A 16,378-nucleotide genomic window follows, 5' to 3' on the forward strand; every position below is an offset into this window, starting at 1 on the left:
ATTTTAAAAATGAATAACTTGGCTAACAAGAAAAGATATGATTCAAACATTAAACCTTCCTCAACAGAAAAGGAAACATACTTGAAATATTGAATCAAATCATCAATTGATAGCAAGTATCCTTGAAAATGGAAAGAAATTGATTTTGAAAAAGATTTGATTGAAAAGATATGATTTGAAAAAGATTTGATTTTGAAAAGATTTTGAAAACTAAAAAAAATTTGATTTGAAAACAAAATCTTCCCTCTTGTGCCATCCTGGCGTTAAACGCCCAGAATGGTGCACATTCTGACGTTTAACGCCCAAACTACTACCCTTTTGGGCGTTAAACACCCAGCCAGGCACCCTGGCTGGCTTTTAAACGCCAGTTTGCCTTCTTCACTGGGCATTTTGAATGCCCAGCTTTTTCTATGTAATTCCTCTGCTGAATGTTCTGAATCTTCAATTCCCTGTATTATTGACTTGAAAAGACACAAATTTAAAAATATTTTTGGATTTTTAATAATGAGGAATAATCAAAATGCAACTAAAATCAAATAACAATGCATGCGAGACACCAAACTTAGCAGTTTGTATACTACTGACACTGATAAAATAAGAATGCATATGAGAAACACAAAACACTCAAGTCAAGAGGATTTAAAGATCAGAGCAAGTAAATCATCAAGAAAAACTTGAAGATTAATGAAGACACGTGCATGAGTGCAAGAAGAACAAAAACATGCAATTGACATGAGACTCTAGACTTAACAAGAAACATAAAATATTTTTGGTTTTTTTTTATTTTGTAATTTTTTTTTTTTTTGGTTTTTTCGAAAATTAAGTGGAAAAGAAAATAAAGGTATCAAAATTCTTAATGAGAATTCCAGGAATCATGCAATGTTAGTCTAAAGCTTTAGTCTAAAGAAATTAGACATGGCTAGCCAAGCTTCAGCAGAACATTGCATTCAAGAGCTAAATTGATGAAGATCAATCAGCTTTGGTGATGATAAGAACATCACCTTGAAACACTAGAATTCATTCTTTAAGAACTCTGAAGAAAAATACCTAATCTAAGCAACAAGATGAACCGTCAGTTGTCCAAACTCAACAATCCCCGACAACGGCGCCAAAAACTTGGTGCACGAAATTGTGATCGCTACAACTCAAATAATCCAAAAACTTGGTGTTCAACACCAAGGCATAAACACAACTTCGCACAACTAACCAGCAAGTGTACTGGGTCGTCCAAGTAATAAACCTTACGCGAGTAAGGGTCAATCCCACAGAGATTGTTGGTATGAAGCAAGCTATGGTCACCTTGTAAATCTTAGTCAGGCAAACTCAAATGGGTAAGGGTGATATACAAATAAACATAAAGATAAAGATAGAGATACTTATGCAATTCATTGGTGGGCATTTCAGATAAGCGTATGAAGATGCTTGGTCCCTTCCATCTCTCTGCTTTCCTACTGTCTTCATCCAATCCTTCTTACTCCTTTCCATGGCAAGCTGTATGCAAGGGTTTCACCGTTGTCAGTGGCTACCTCCCATCCTCTCAGTGGAAATGTTCAACGCACCCTGTCACAGCACGGCTATCCAGCTGTCGGTTCTCGATCATGTCGGAATAGAATCCAGTGATTCTTTTGCGTCTGTCACTAACGCCCCACAATCGCGAGTTTGAAGCTCGTCACAATCATTCAATCATTGAATCCTACTCAGAATACCACAGACAAGGTTTAGACCTTCCGGATTCTCTTGAATGCCGCCATCAGTTCTAGCTTATACCACGAAGATTTCGGTTAAAGAATCCAAGAGATATCCACCCAATCTAAGGTAGAACGGAGGGGGTTGTCAGGCACACGTTCATAGGTGAGAATGATGATGAGTGTCACGGATCATCACATTCATCAAGTTGAAGAACAAGTGATATCTTAGAACAAGAACAAGCGGAATTGAATAGAAGAACAATAGTAATTGCATTAATACTCGAGGTACAGCAGAGCTCCACACCTTAATCTATGGTGTGTAGAAACTCCACCGTTGAAAATACATAAGAACAAAAGTGATCATTGGCTTCGGCCCCAGAGAGGGAACCAGAAGAACCAAGATCTGATCTAAGAACTAGATGTCCGAAGATGAAAATACAATAGAAAAAGGTCCTACTTATAGAGAACTAGTAGCCTAGGGTTTATAGAGATGAGTAAATGACATAAAAATCCACTTCCGGGCCCACTTGGTGTGTGCTTGGGCTGAGCATTGAAGCATTTTCGTGTAGAGACTCTTCTTGGAGTTAAACGCCAGCTTTTATGCCAGTTTGGGCGTTTAACTCCCATCCTTGTGCCAGTTCCGGCGTTTAACGCTGGGAATTCTGAGGGTGACTTTGAACGCCAGTTTGGGCCATCAAATCTTGGGCAAAGTATAAACTATCATATATTGCTGGAAAGCCCAGGATGTCTACTTTCCAACGCCGTTGAGAGCGCGCTAATTGGGCTTCTGTAGCTCCAGAAAATCCACTTCGAGTGTAGGGAGGTCAGAATCCAACAGCATCTGCAGTCCTTTTTAGTCTCTGAATCAGATTTTTGCTCAGGTCCCTCAATTTCAGCCAGAAAATACCTGAAATCATAGAAAAACACACAAACTCATAGTAAAGTCCAGAAAAGTGAATTTTAACTAAAAAATAATAAAAATATACTAAAAACTCACTAGATCATACTAAAAACATACTAAAACCAATGTCAAAAAGCGTACAAATTATCCGCTCATCACATGGCCGAACCCAACAACAATGGTGGAGATGCAAGGAAGATGCTTGGTAACTTTGTTGCACCCTCTTCTGACTTCTATGGAAGAAGCATCTCAATTCCTGCAATTGGAGCAAACAACTTTGAGCTTAAGCCTCAGTTTCTCTAATCCAGCAGAATTGCATGTTTCATGGACTTCTATTGGAAGATCCTCATCAGTTTTTAGCTGAATTCTTGCAAATCTGTGACACTGTTAAGACCAATGGGGTTAATCCTGTGGTCTACAGACTTATGCTTTTCCCTTTTGCTGTAAGAGACAGAGCTAGGACATGGTTGGACTCACAACCTAAAGAAAGCCTGAACTATTGGGAAAAGCTGGTCAATGCTTTCTTGGCTAAATTCTTTCCACCTCAAAAATTAAGTAAGCTTAGAGTGGAAGTCCAAACCTTCAGACAAAAGGAAGGTGAATCCCTCTATGAAGCTTGGGAAAGATACAAGCAATTGATTAGAAGGTGTCCTTCTGGCATGCTTTCAAAATGGAGCATCTTATGTATATTCTATGATGGTCTGTCTGAATTGTCCAAGATGTCATTGGACAACTCTGCTGGTGGATCTTTTCATCTGAAGAAGATGCCTGAAGAAGCCCAAGAACTCATTAAAATGGTTGCAAATAACCAGTTCATGTACACTTCAGAAAGGAATCCTGTGTAATAGGATGACTCATAAGAAGGGAGTTCTTGAGGTTGACACTCTGAATGCCATATTGGCTCAGAATAAAATATTGACTCAGCAAATCAATATGATTTCTTAGAGTCTGACTGGAATGCAAGCTGCATCCGGCAGTACTAAGGAAGCCTCCTCTGAAGGAGAAGCTTATGACCCTGAGAATCCTGGAATGGAAGAGGTGAATTACATGGGAGAATCCTTTGGAAACACTTATAACCCTTCATGGAGGAATCATCCTAATTTCTCATGAAAGGATCAACAGAAGCCTAATCAAGGCTTCAATAATAATAATGGTGGGAGAACACGGTTTGGCAATAGCAAACCTTTTCCATCCTCTTCTCAGCAATAGACAGAGAATTCTAAGCAGAGCCATTCTGATTTAGCAACTGTAGTCTCTGATCTATCTAAGACCACTCTCAGTTTCATGACTGAAGCAAGGTCCTCCATTAGAAATTTAGAGGCACAAGTGGGTTAGCTGAGTAAAAGAGTTACTGAACTCCCTCCAAGTACTCTCCCAAGTAACACAGAAGAGAATCCAAAGAGAGAGTGCAAGGCCATCAACATACCCCACACGGCTGAACCTGGAGAGGAGGAAGAGGCAGTGATTACCAGTGAGGAAGACCTCAAAGGACGTTCACTGGCCACTATGGAGTTCCATCATGGGGAACCACAGGAATCTGAGGCTCATACAGAGACGATAGAGATTCCACTGAACTTATTGTTGCCATTCATGAGCTCTGATGAGTATTCTTCCTCTGAAGAGGATGAAGACATTGTTACGTCATTTACTCATTTTTGTAAACCCTAAGCTACTAGTTCTCTATAAATAGGACCTTTTGCTATTGAATTTTCATCTTTCAATCTTTTGATCAAACTTTTATGATTGAACCCTCTTTGGGAGGCTGGCCTCATGGCCATGCCTAGACCTTGTTCTTATGTATTTTCAACGGTGGAGTTTCTACACACCATAGATTAAGGTATGGAGCTCTGCTGTACCTCGAGTATTAATGCAATTACTATTGTTCTTCTATTCAATTCAGCTTGTTCTTGTTCTAAGATATCACTTGTTCTTCAACTTGATGAATGTGATGATCCGTGACACTCATCATCATTCTCACCCATGAACGTGTGCCTGACAACCACCTTTGTTCTACCTTCGATTGAGTGTTTATCTCTTGGATTCCTTGATCAGAATCTTCGTGGTATAAGCTAGAATTGATGGCGGCATTCTTGAGAATCCGGAAGGTCTAAACCTTGTTTGTGGTATTCTGAGTAGGATTCAAGGATTGAATGACTGTGACAAGCTTCAAACTCGTGATTGTGGGGTGTTAGTGACAGACGCAAAAGAATCACTTTTACAAGATGACCATAGCTTGCTTCATACCAACAATCTTCGTGGGATCGACCCTTACTCGCGTAAGGTTTATTACTTGGACGACCCAGTGCACTTGCTGGTTAGTTGTGCAAAGTTGTGATAAAGAGTTGAGATTACAATTGAGCATACCATGTTGATGGCGCCACTGATGATCACAATTTCGTGCACCATCATCTCCGGCATAGCCATCAACAACAACACGTCAAGCCACTCCACAGAGACTAGGCTCCTATCAATACGACTGCACGATTGTCCTCTAAACCTTGTATACTTTCGGTCAGTCGGTGCTAAATCAAACAATTCCATATCATTCACCCATGTCCTAAACTCTGTCGCAGACGTTGATAAAGTAGTCGCTCCTTTTCTTTCCTCCAATTGCAGAATTTCATTAAAATCTCCCAAAAAACAGATCGGTACCTGACACAATCCTTCAATATAACTCAAATCTTCCCATGTGGATAGTTTCTCAGCTCTATCTTGCGGTCCATACACTAAGCAATTAGCAGAATGAAAGTTATCTTTTACCACAACTCCTTCAATGCACATCCATCTATCCCCTTTATAGCAATTATAAAGTTTGAAATTCGTTTCATCCCACATTAGCAAGAACCCCCAGAAGCCCTAGTAGAACTTACAGACTCCCAACATGTTCTGTTACTTCCCCAGATACGCACGACATCAAATTTAGTTATTAATTCCTTTTTTGTTTCTATCAGACCCAACATATCCAACCTAGACTTGTTTTTGAAAGTCTTTAGCATACTAATTTTTCCAGCACCTCCCAACCCCCGTATATTCCAAGTAGTACAAATCATTTAACCAAAATGTTACACACCTGTTTGTGATTTTTTGGCCGGCTTCTTCGAGCTTTTTCTTTTTGCTTAGCCTGTCGACGTTTCATAGCAATAGCTTCATTCTGCTATTGTAAAATAGCCATGATATCCTCCTCATCACTACACTGAACACCTGATTCCACAGCCAGTTTCCAAACCTCTTTATTCAGCTAACTCTTCTTCCTAACTCGGTCTCTGTTCCTCGGGGTCTAGTTCCTTACCATCATCCACTTGATCCCCCCTCTCTAAACTTGATTCTGCACCATTCTCCCTTTCTGCCTCCTGTCCGTTACCAATCTGAGATAATACCTCCAGCGATATCCCCCCTCCTCCAACCCATTCTTGTCTCGAAGTTGCCTCCTTCCCGCTACTGGTTCATTGCAATTCCTGATCACGCCTTCAACATTAAGCTGGCCCGGATCTTCTACCCTTCGCGTCCTCCTCGAATCCTCTAGAGTACAGGAATTTTGTTGAGCATGTTTAGGTTCAGTGATCAAGACCGAATCCTTCCTCAGATGGCGTTGTTCCGTCCCGTCAGTGGTAGCTTCTACTTCGGCGATCACTGCAGTGGACAAATCCTCCTCAACTCCACCAGCCACTTCCACCGGTGCCCCCTCTTCCGTCGCGTGCCGCCATCCATGCCCCTCCTCGAAACTATTCTGCGACTCGTTCCCTGAACGGTTCGAGAGGCCGTACCCAGTAGACATGGTTGCTTGCCAGGTTGTCGCGGCGGACTTCTTCTTCTCCTCCGAATATTTAATTTTGCTCTTTTTTCATTTCTCCCAAAATTTTTTATTTGTGTAAAAGTCTTAAAATTTATTATTTTATATATCATTTTCATATTTCACTCACAAAATAACAAAATATATATTAAAAGTTTTAGTCATATTTTGTAATTTTATATATGAAAAATATGTAAATATTTTACCTAATTATTTTGCTTCTATATAAGTAAAATATGCACAAACTGAACCAAAGAGAAAAAAATATCAAAAGAAAAAAATATATTTTGGATCCTATACTAAAAAAATTATATTTTTACGTTAAATATGACAGAACCGACACAGGCACACTGACAGGCCTCAAATTTACAACATCATATGATTTGGTGCCAAACTACCAATAATTGTTAGTTTCCATGCTTCCCAAGAGAACCATAGAGCCTATGAAACCAATATTGAAGTTAAAGGAATGACCGAGACTTAAAAGAGTCTAGGGCTCTATTTGAAAAATTCAAAGGATATTAAAACGAACCTCAACTTTCAAGTAATATTGCTTTTATTAAGTTGGCCAGTGTTGGGTATGGTATTTTGTTTGGGTTACTCCATCAAAAATATGTGCACAAATACTATCAAATAATTCTTATATTTTGAATGAATTATTGGCCCAAAAAAAAAATCAGAGGCAGAAACTTAAGTGCCCATACTTGGTCCATACCAAAGCTAAAAGACAACTTATTTATTTATTTTATTTATTTATTTCAATTTAACAAGTGGGAATGTGTCCAACACTTGTTTTGATCTTGTCAAGTATTTGTCAGCTATGCAGACACAACAGACAACGCTATCTTCGTCTATAAAACCTAGCTCCAGAATAGTCTTTTATGATAGCTGGCTACATACCTTCTAGCCCTAATTCCTTTAACTTTATGTAACCTCCGAGCTGGAGGAGTTCTCCATTAGTTCTGTTTGGCACTCTCAAGTTCTATATAAATGAAAGTGAAAGTGAAAGTAGCTCACCAATTAATATATATACCTACCAAATGTCAAAATCATGAACCATTCTATTGTAGACTTTGATGAGGTCTAATAATTTTTTCTTCATTAGTTTAAAACAATAAAAATCTTTAATAAGACTAGACTAGTCCAAATAAGAATATTGAAAGGTGTGTATGGAGCATAAAATAGTTTGGCGCTGGAACAAAAAAGGAGGTGAATGGAGTCATGGAAAAGAGACTATGGTTTTAGGTGGGGTTGGTATTAGGTAACATATTAGTTCAATACATGTAATTAGCATATGTATATACTAGTGGTTCGTTAGATGAGTTTACAACATTTTTGGCAAGATAGGCTGTGAACATTGTTCAGCTGTGACACTGCAATGGATTAGTTTAAATCTCAATTTGTTGCAGTAGTTGAGTGTATATATGCAGGCTCATTGTTGGAGCTGAGGAGCAGCTTGGCGTTTGTAATGCCTAACAAAACAATGGGAAGGAACGATAGTAACCATGATAGTAACCATGAAAACAACGTTAAAGTGCCGGAAACCACGCACCAGATTAGCAGTGGTTAGTAATAATGGGTTTTACTTATATATCATAAATATTGCTGATTGAGATAGAAGATGACATAATTAAGCATGCAATTTGTAATATATACATTTTCCTCTGTTCAATCTTATCTCCATAATATTAACTCAATTTTTTTCCTCTGGAATTTGTTTGGTGGCAGATTCATGGTTTCAAGTGGCTTTTGTCCTAACCACCGGAATCAACAGCGCTTATGTGCTGGGATATTCCGGCACCATCATGGTGCCGCTTGGTTGGGTTGGTGGCGTGGTTGGTCTAATCCTGGCCACCGTGATTTCGCTCTATGCAAATGCTCTTGTTGCTATGCTCCATGAGTATGGGGGGACAAGGCGCATCAGATATAGAGACCTTGCTGGATTCACATACGGTAACAAATACTCATCTTCTACAAATGTTTTCCAATAACATGCAGCTATTTCTTTTTCTCTCATGTTTCATCCCTTTCTTACCGCAGGAAAAAAGGCATATACTCTTACATGGGCTCTACAATACGTCAATCTTTTCATGATCAATACTGGCTACATCATTTTGGCCGGTTCAGCCTTGAAAGTAACACAAATTCAATCTCTTCCTCAGTTTAGAATATGTTTCTTTAGATAGTGTGTATGTCTAGCCATTCTGTCACATGCATACAAAAAATATATAAAAACAATATGCATTGGTTAATTTGGTAATTGAATTTCTTTTTTTTTTTTGGTATTTCCAGAGGGTTCTTTTCGTGAATTCTTTTTTTATTTTTGTGTTCAATGTGGTGCAGGCTACTTATCTTCTATTCTGGGATGATCACACAATGAAACTTCCATATTTTATTGCCATAGCTGGCTTTGTGTGTGCACTGTTTGCCATTGGAATCCCTACTCTTTCAGCTCTTGGAGTTTGGCTGGGTTTTTCAACTCTCTTGAGTCTAGCTTATATTGTTATAGCATTTGTGCTGTCCCTTAAAGATGGTAATATTTCATTTCTGCTAGTACGTTATGTGTCCCCCTTTTTTTTTGTCCACCAAGGTCTTATTGCCAGCTTGGTATTCACGTGAATACAAATCTTGCATCTCTATCCGAACTGAGTTAAAAAATTTCATGCATTAAGTTGAAGACACTATTTTTTTTTTAACTGTCCATTAAACAAGATGATTGTTATTAACATCAGGATTGAATGCACCACCTAGAGATTTCAGTATTCCGGGCGATGGCGCCGGTAAAATATTTTCGATCATTGGAGCGAGCGCTAGTCTCGTGTTCGCATATAACACTGACATGCTTCCCGAAATACAGGTCCCATAAACTTACATTACATGTTATTCAAACATATTTAATGTACAAATAGATACTGATGCACAACATAAATTGATTGATGTATATGACAGGCAACAATTAAGCAGCCAGTTGTGAAGAACATGATGAAAGCCCTGTATTTTCAGTTCACAGTTGGTGTTCTTCCATTGTACCTGGTTACATTTACAGGTTACTGGGCTTATGGAAATTCCACATCAGCATATTTGCTGAACAATGTGAATGGTCCTGTCTGGGTTAAAGCTGTAGCTAACATTACAGCTTTTCTTCAATCAGTCATTGCATTGCATGTACTTACATCTAAACTTGAACTTCTGCTACTATCAATTGTTTTAACCCTGATAAATAATACAGGCCAAAATCATATCTTACAATTTAAGGAAAACAAAGTTGTCTCTCACTGGTTAAAGAAAGATCAACCGGGATTTCAAATCTTGAGAAACTAAGATGTGTTTGGTTTGCATTTTCATTTTCAATAGTTTCTATTTCAAGATTTTGTGAAGAGAAAAGAGAAAACAATAAAAACAAAAAATATCAAAAGAATTGAAAATAAAAGCGCAAACCAAACACATCCTTTATTAGCTCGTGTTTTTGGTCTGGGATGAAATTTGGTTTACTCGAATTGTTTGAGTGTCCTAATGATCCTCTATTTTCACTTCTGCTAGATATTTGCTAGTCCTATGTATGAGTATGCGGACACCAAATATGGGATCACCGGAAGTGCCCTAAAAATTAAGAACTTATCATTCAGGTTTTTACTAAGAGGTGGCTACCTCACCTTCAATACATTTGTATCTGCTCTGCTACCATTTCTTGGAGATTTCATGAGCCTCACAGGTGCAATAAGCACATTCCCACTCACATTTGTTCTTGCAAACCATATGTACCTAACGGCAAAGAAGGACAAACAATCATCCATGCAACAACTCTGGCACTGGCTCAACATTGTTTTCTTTAGCATCATGTCTCTTGCAGCAACAGTTTCGGGCATAAGACTTATCTTCGTAGACTCCAAAACATACCATCTTTTTGCTGATTTATGATCAAAATCTAAATGTTTTCTTTGCAGATTTTCTTCCATATCTATAATGTAATCTTTTGCTATATATCTCTTTATAGAGATATCGCTTGTTGGATCAAGTCGTTTTCATTTGCATGTTTGAAAGAAATTCTCTTTTATTTGCTTGGAATGATGATTCATATCTAGAAATATGAGTCTTTCTTATCTTTAATGGATTGATATGAATAAAGATCATAATCATATTGTGTGTGTGTTTTTTTTAATGAGCCTAATTGTTGGTTTTTGTAAGGAATTGATCTGGTTTTTTTTATATGAATCACATTTTTTTAAATCTTTATTTTGAATGACAATTTTTAGTCTTTTTTTTTCCTTCTGTATTCTTTCAGCCAGTGTACTAATTTTGCTTAGTACAAGTTCTAAGCTTGCTAAATAAAATGAAATGAAATAAGATATCCGGAGTTGAGAGTTAAGATTTAATAATGAGATGAGCATATCAGTAGAGACGAGTTACTTTAGCGGCATCAGTTAGATTAAATTCCAACAATTAAGTAGGCAAGATGTTTACAAAAATAAATGAAAATTTAAAGGAAAAGTGATAATCGATATGTAACTTCATAAAAAAAATTGAATATACATGATGTATGGTAAAGAACATAATTGTGTGGGTTAAAATAAGACAAAGACATACATTGATAGGCATTTCTAAAGTAGAATTTGGTAAACTAGGTTGCCTAGAATGCTTTGCTGAAATCTCTAATTAAAGATCTAGAACCTGCAACCATATAAGAAACGGATCTAGGTTAAGACTGCATTGTACTAACCACTCGGGCTCATCATAGCCAATGATTTGCATGCTTAATCCAAAACTATACATCTATACAAATTCAGATAACATGATTCTAAATCAAGGCACATTCATTGAGTTACTATACAGTTAAAGGTTTAGTATGTTTTTTGTCTTTCATGTTTTTAAAATTCAACGAGGCTGCAGTGAAAATAATGAAATGACGGGGTGCAGGGGGAGTGCTTGTGGCAGTGGTGGATGTGATGTGATGATTGTGGTGGTGGTGGTGGTGGTGATAGGGAGGTGAAGAGTTGGAGGGGTTGAAATTGGTTAGGATTAGATGAGAGAAGATTAAAATTGAAAAAGAATTGACTAACTGCGAATTAAATTGTGTTTAAAGTGTACATGAATATATGACATAACAATATAACATATAGAACAATTGTAACAGCAATCAAGTTTGCCCTGCTAGTTGGGGGCTTTAAGAAAAATAATTTTCAGAAAGCGGTTTGATCTTAAGTCAACAATTTAACTCAACCACTATCTTGAGTCTTAGAAACACAAGCATCTAATCGGATGACACACACATATACGGAGCATATCATTTAAATTTTAAACTCTAACAAAGCATTGACATCGCAGCTTGCTTATCATCATCATCTTCCGGACAGAAACTTTACAATAATGAAGATGGTGTTGAGAAGTACTGAGAGGAACTCTCATGTACGGACTTGCATGAATGAGACTTATAATCTGGCCTTTCAAGGACTTTGTCCTCCCAACTGAGAAGCCCCACCCTCTCGGTGCAAGAAACCGATCCTCGTTTGTTATTGCCAGTGCATTTGCAAGGAGCAAGAACCCCTCTAGTAGTGTCCACAAACCCATCTCCCTGCACTGCAAACAAGAAATATATCACTATAAGAGATACAGAACTCGTCCAATCCATTAAACATAACACACTGTAGTGAAGTTATCAAATTCTGAAGTTACTGATAGAGTAAGCTAAGAGAAAGGGAGCTAGCTGGCTTTAGCCTTCTGTTAAGCTTAGCTCACACATACACACACAGTTAGTTGTTAGTTGTTAGTTGTTAGCTTAGTTAGTTGTTAGCTTAGCAAGTTGATTCTGTTAGCTCAGTTTGTTAAGTTTGTTAAAACACGTGTGGTTTACAATGGGTAACAGCTGTGCTATAAGTCACACAACTGAACCCATGTGACTCACTTCTTCACTTTACCTTTTTCAATCTTCAATACCAAAAGTGCAGAACAACTCTGCTTCTCATTCTTCCTTCACTCTGCAACTCCTTTCTTCCCTAATCTTCTTCTTTGAATCTGATACCATTTCAGTTACCTCATAAAAACTTTTCCCCAAATTGAAATTACAAGTTCAGTTTCAGGGTTCAAATTTTGTAGAGTTTAGTCTCAAAATTTGGTAAGCTTGCATTGCAGACACAGACAACAAAGAGCAAGTAGTGCCATTTCTAAAAAAATATGCATTTTGCGGAACCAAAATCTCACTAGCAAAGTTACAATCACTTGGAGGACATCAAAAATCCAGATAACAGATTATGAAATTATCTTCTAATTAAATATCATCAAAATTAGGAATGCACCAACGAAAAGTCTCATAAACTTTACCAAGAAAAAGAATATCCTGAATTAGACTTTGAGCATAGAATCTACAAATTTCAGTGCAAACAACTGAAGATACAACTAAAATAAAGTCGGGAGAAACATAAGAGAGAAATAAGTGAAATATGAAAGAACATTGGAGCGCAAGAGTTAACCTGGTACCGGAACGGCGGGTAGCTTCGGCGAGGACTGGACAGTGGAGGGAAAGGGGTTACACACGGACATCGACACAGACACCCTCACCGAGAGATCATTTCATATCCATGGAAAACTGGGATCAGAAAGAAAAGAAAGCTGCCCCATTCTCCTTCTCTTTCTCTAGCAAGTTCACTTGTTCGCTCAAAGCGTCAGGAATTCGAATTCTACCGGATGCAGACAGTAATTTATTAGTTTTTAATTAAAACGTGCCCTATAGAGTTTTGCTACGTGCTCTGCTAGGGCTTTGAGAGGAATCCTAATTTTCAAATCTGACGGGGGTTTACCTGAATATTGTAAAACTAAGGAGCTCGGGCAGAAGATAGGAAGGGCTTATGGTGATGTTGTTGATGCTGACATATTCCAAATGTGCGGCAAAGAAGAGAAAATCGTAAAAGTGCACGTTCAGATGGATGTTACTAAGTCACTAATAAGAAGAACTCTTAAAATAGTCGGGTCTGATCAGAGTGCAGCCAAGGTACGAGAGAATTGGGACTTTCTGTAATTAGTAATTACTGCGGTTTCATTGGTCATGATGGTAGAACTTGTGACGAACAAGTAAAGGCGGCTATTGTGGGAGAGGTGGTGGGAAAGAGGTAAGGAGAACTGCTACGGGCAGATCAGGCGGGTAGGAGAATGGGCGAACAGAGAGAACATGGTGGGGCTAGAACCATGAGTAGAGGGATAGGGGGAGGATTTAAAAACAGGAACCCAACTCCTATCAATCAGCTCAAAGGTTTGGCTAACCTCCCTGTTAAGGAAGAGGGGAGGAGCTGGGAGAAAGAAGAGGAGGATGTGCAGTCCGTGGCAGCAGCTATAGTAGTTAGGAAGGAAGAAATCAGGGGCAAACAAAGTAAGGAAAGGTAGCGAAGGAAGCCTCGAGCAAAACTGTATATCAAGAGTATTGGGGATTAAGAAAAGCTCGGAAGGAAAGGTGAAGGAAGCAGGTCTGTAGAAGATGAGCCAAGTTGAGTTGATTGTTGCCGAGATGGGAGAGGGTGCCACCCCACAAGAGGCACCAAGATGTCCATGAAGATGATGATGCGACTTGTCCGAGTTTGGGAAAACTCTTGATCGTTCACAGCATGTAAGAGTTGTGTAAGACTTATTATATTATTATATAACACAGGATAGCCGTGAGTTTATATCCTAGTGGAATTATCTCAGAATTTTGAGTTTTCTTTAAAAAACAATTATACAATTCAGTATGGTGGTTGGAGACTCATGTCGGAAATTATTTTCTTTATGGAAGAAGTGTTGGTAAATTGGCCGGATATTGGCCAAGGAGGGAAATTATCGGAGGGTGGAGCTCACCCTCAACACGCCAAGGGCGTGGTGGCTGAGCGGGAGAAACAGTTGGCAGCACGCCGGGGGCGTGGTGGCTGAGCAGGAGTGCCAGGTGGCAGCACGCCAGGGGCGTGGTGGCTGAGGTGGATAGCCAGGTGGCAGCACGCCGGGGGCGTGGTGGCTGAGGTGGCAACACGCCAGGGGCGTGGTGAGTCATCACGCCAGGGGCGTGGTACGTCAGGGGTGGCAGCGTTGCGCGGAGTCCCAATGCTTCACCACGCGGGGGGCGTGTTGCAGTTCTGCCTGCATGCAGGAGACAGCCCCCCACTCCGGGAACCGGCGCTACCATTACTTCATGTATATATATATGCATGCAGTTGGGCTTCTTCTCCTCCCATTCATAGAATCATAGCTGAAAGAAAAGAGATACACGGGAGATGGAGAGAAAGAAGTGAGTTGGGTAGTATTAATGAGGAGGGTATAGTAAGTAGTAGTGAATAGTGGTGAGTTAAGTTTATATGTGGAAATAAAAAAAATATTAGTTTAAAGGATTAAAAAAAAATGGTACGTAATTATCTAGCGCCTGAAGAACATATTATCAACTATCTGGATCATCCTATTTATGTAAGTAAATAAATTTTTTTGATGTATTTAAATTATTTTATTTTTTATGTATTTTTTTTATGATACATATATATTTTGGTGTTGAGAATATTATTCTGTATATTTTTAAATATTTTAAAAATATAATAATATTTTTTATAAAATAATAATAATAATAATAATAATAATAATAATAATAATAATAATAATATTAGTAAGTAAATAAACCCAAAATTATATTATATTATACTGTATCGTTATTAAAAAATTTAGTAAGTAAATATTATAATAAACTAAATATGTAAAATGTATAAAAAATAATAATATATTATATAATAGTATGAATTATTATCGTATAATACATATATATGTTATTATATTATTGTTATCGTATAATATATATAATAATAATATTGTTATCGTATAATATAATATATATATATATATTATATTTAAGAAGATAATTATTTTTATAATAATAATATTATATTATATAATAATTTTATATTATTTAATATTGTTCTCGTATAAATATGTGAATGTATATTATAATATTATAAGGATTATTATTTAATTAATGTAACATGTAATTTTGTTAATGCAGCCTAACAGGAATTTGTTGGTGCGTAAACTGGATCCACCACAGACGTGGAATCCGATGGTGGAGAACCACTTACGCGCCACGGGATTCTACCACGTCTCCAGAATTGGAGTCATAAGAGGATTTCACCCCATGTTAGCTGCTCTGGTTGAAAGGTGGAGGCCTGAAACCCATAGCTTTGTATTGCCAATCGGTGAGGTTACAGTGACATTAGAGGACGTTGCTCATATATTCGGCCTACCCATTGATGGAGAGCCTGTCCGTGGATGGACAGATAGTAGCAGCGAGTTTGTTCAAAGTCAGGGCATAGCGATATTCGGTCGTGAGCCATCAGTCAGTCATAATGCGAAGTCCTATATAAAGTTGGCTTGGGTTCGACGTATTAGAGATGCAGAGCCGTTGGATACTGAGGAGTCTATCAGGAGATACGTCAGATGTCATATCTTCTGTTTGTTAGGGTCGACCCTATTCACGGACAAGTCGACCGCATATGCCCATGCGAAGTATTTACCATTGCTTCGCGATTTCGAGCAGATCCATACTTACAGTTGGGGGTCAGCTTGTCTCGCTCATCTTTACAGAGCACTATGCCGTGCATCACGATATGATACTAAGGAGATGGATGGCCCTCTGAATCTATTGTTTGTTTGGGCATGGGAGCGAATGCCGTGTCTTGCTCCCATACCGAGACAAACCCTTCCACCCGCCGAGATACCAGTTGCCAGGAGGTAATAAGTCTTATTTTAGTCTTGTGTTATATTCATGATGCATGTTTGACTTATGGTGTTTTATTTAAATTTTTTCGATTAATAATGTGTCAGGTGGAGTCATTCGGAACGGACTACAGCGTGGTTATCGAAGACCGTAGAGACATTCAGGCATGACATAGACTACATGGAAGAGGTAAATAGTTATATTTTAGCTGTTCCGTTTTTCAATCCATTATTGTTAGGGTTCTAATATGCCAATAATACTGTGGCAGTTTGAGTGGCGGCCGTATCACG

At 38.3% G+C, this 16,378-nt stretch overlaps 1 protein-coding gene, 1 non-coding gene and 1 pseudogene across 2 annotated transcripts; 1 reads left to right on the plus strand and 2 right to left on the minus strand.

Annotated features, from left to right (window-relative positions):
- Positions 1 to 3,146: 3,146 nt before the first annotated feature.
- On the minus strand, positions 3,147 to 3,250 carry LOC130958567 (small nucleolar RNA R71). The gene has a single exon (XR_009077680.1). It is a non-coding gene; the product is annotated as a small nucleolar RNA R71 (small nucleolar RNA).
- Positions 3,251 to 7,696: 4,446 nt separating this feature from the next.
- LOC130956380 (proline transporter 2-like) lies at positions 7,697 to 10,409 on the plus strand. Its single transcript, XM_057883418.1, has 7 exons — positions 7,697 to 7,944; positions 8,108 to 8,332; positions 8,420 to 8,514; positions 8,723 to 8,912; positions 9,112 to 9,236; positions 9,329 to 9,544; positions 9,920 to 10,409. Exons 1-7 carry the CDS (start codon positions 7,848 to 7,850, stop codon positions 10,295 to 10,297), a joined length of 1,326 nt encoding a protein of 441 aa, XP_057739401.1. The 5' UTR covers positions 7,697 to 7,847; the 3' UTR covers positions 10,298 to 10,409.
- Positions 10,410 to 11,066: 657 nt separating this feature from the next.
- On the minus strand, positions 11,067 to 13,976 carry LOC130954649 (uncharacterized; annotated as a pseudogene).
- Between the last annotated feature and the right edge of the window lie 2,402 nt (positions 13,977 to 16,378).

Source organism: Arachis stenosperma, chromosome 10, assembly GCF_014773155.1.
Source record: "Arachis stenosperma cultivar V10309 chromosome 10, arast.V10309.gnm1.PFL2, whole genome shotgun sequence".
Taxonomy (NCBI): domain Eukaryota; kingdom Viridiplantae; phylum Streptophyta; class Magnoliopsida; order Fabales; family Fabaceae; genus Arachis; species Arachis stenosperma.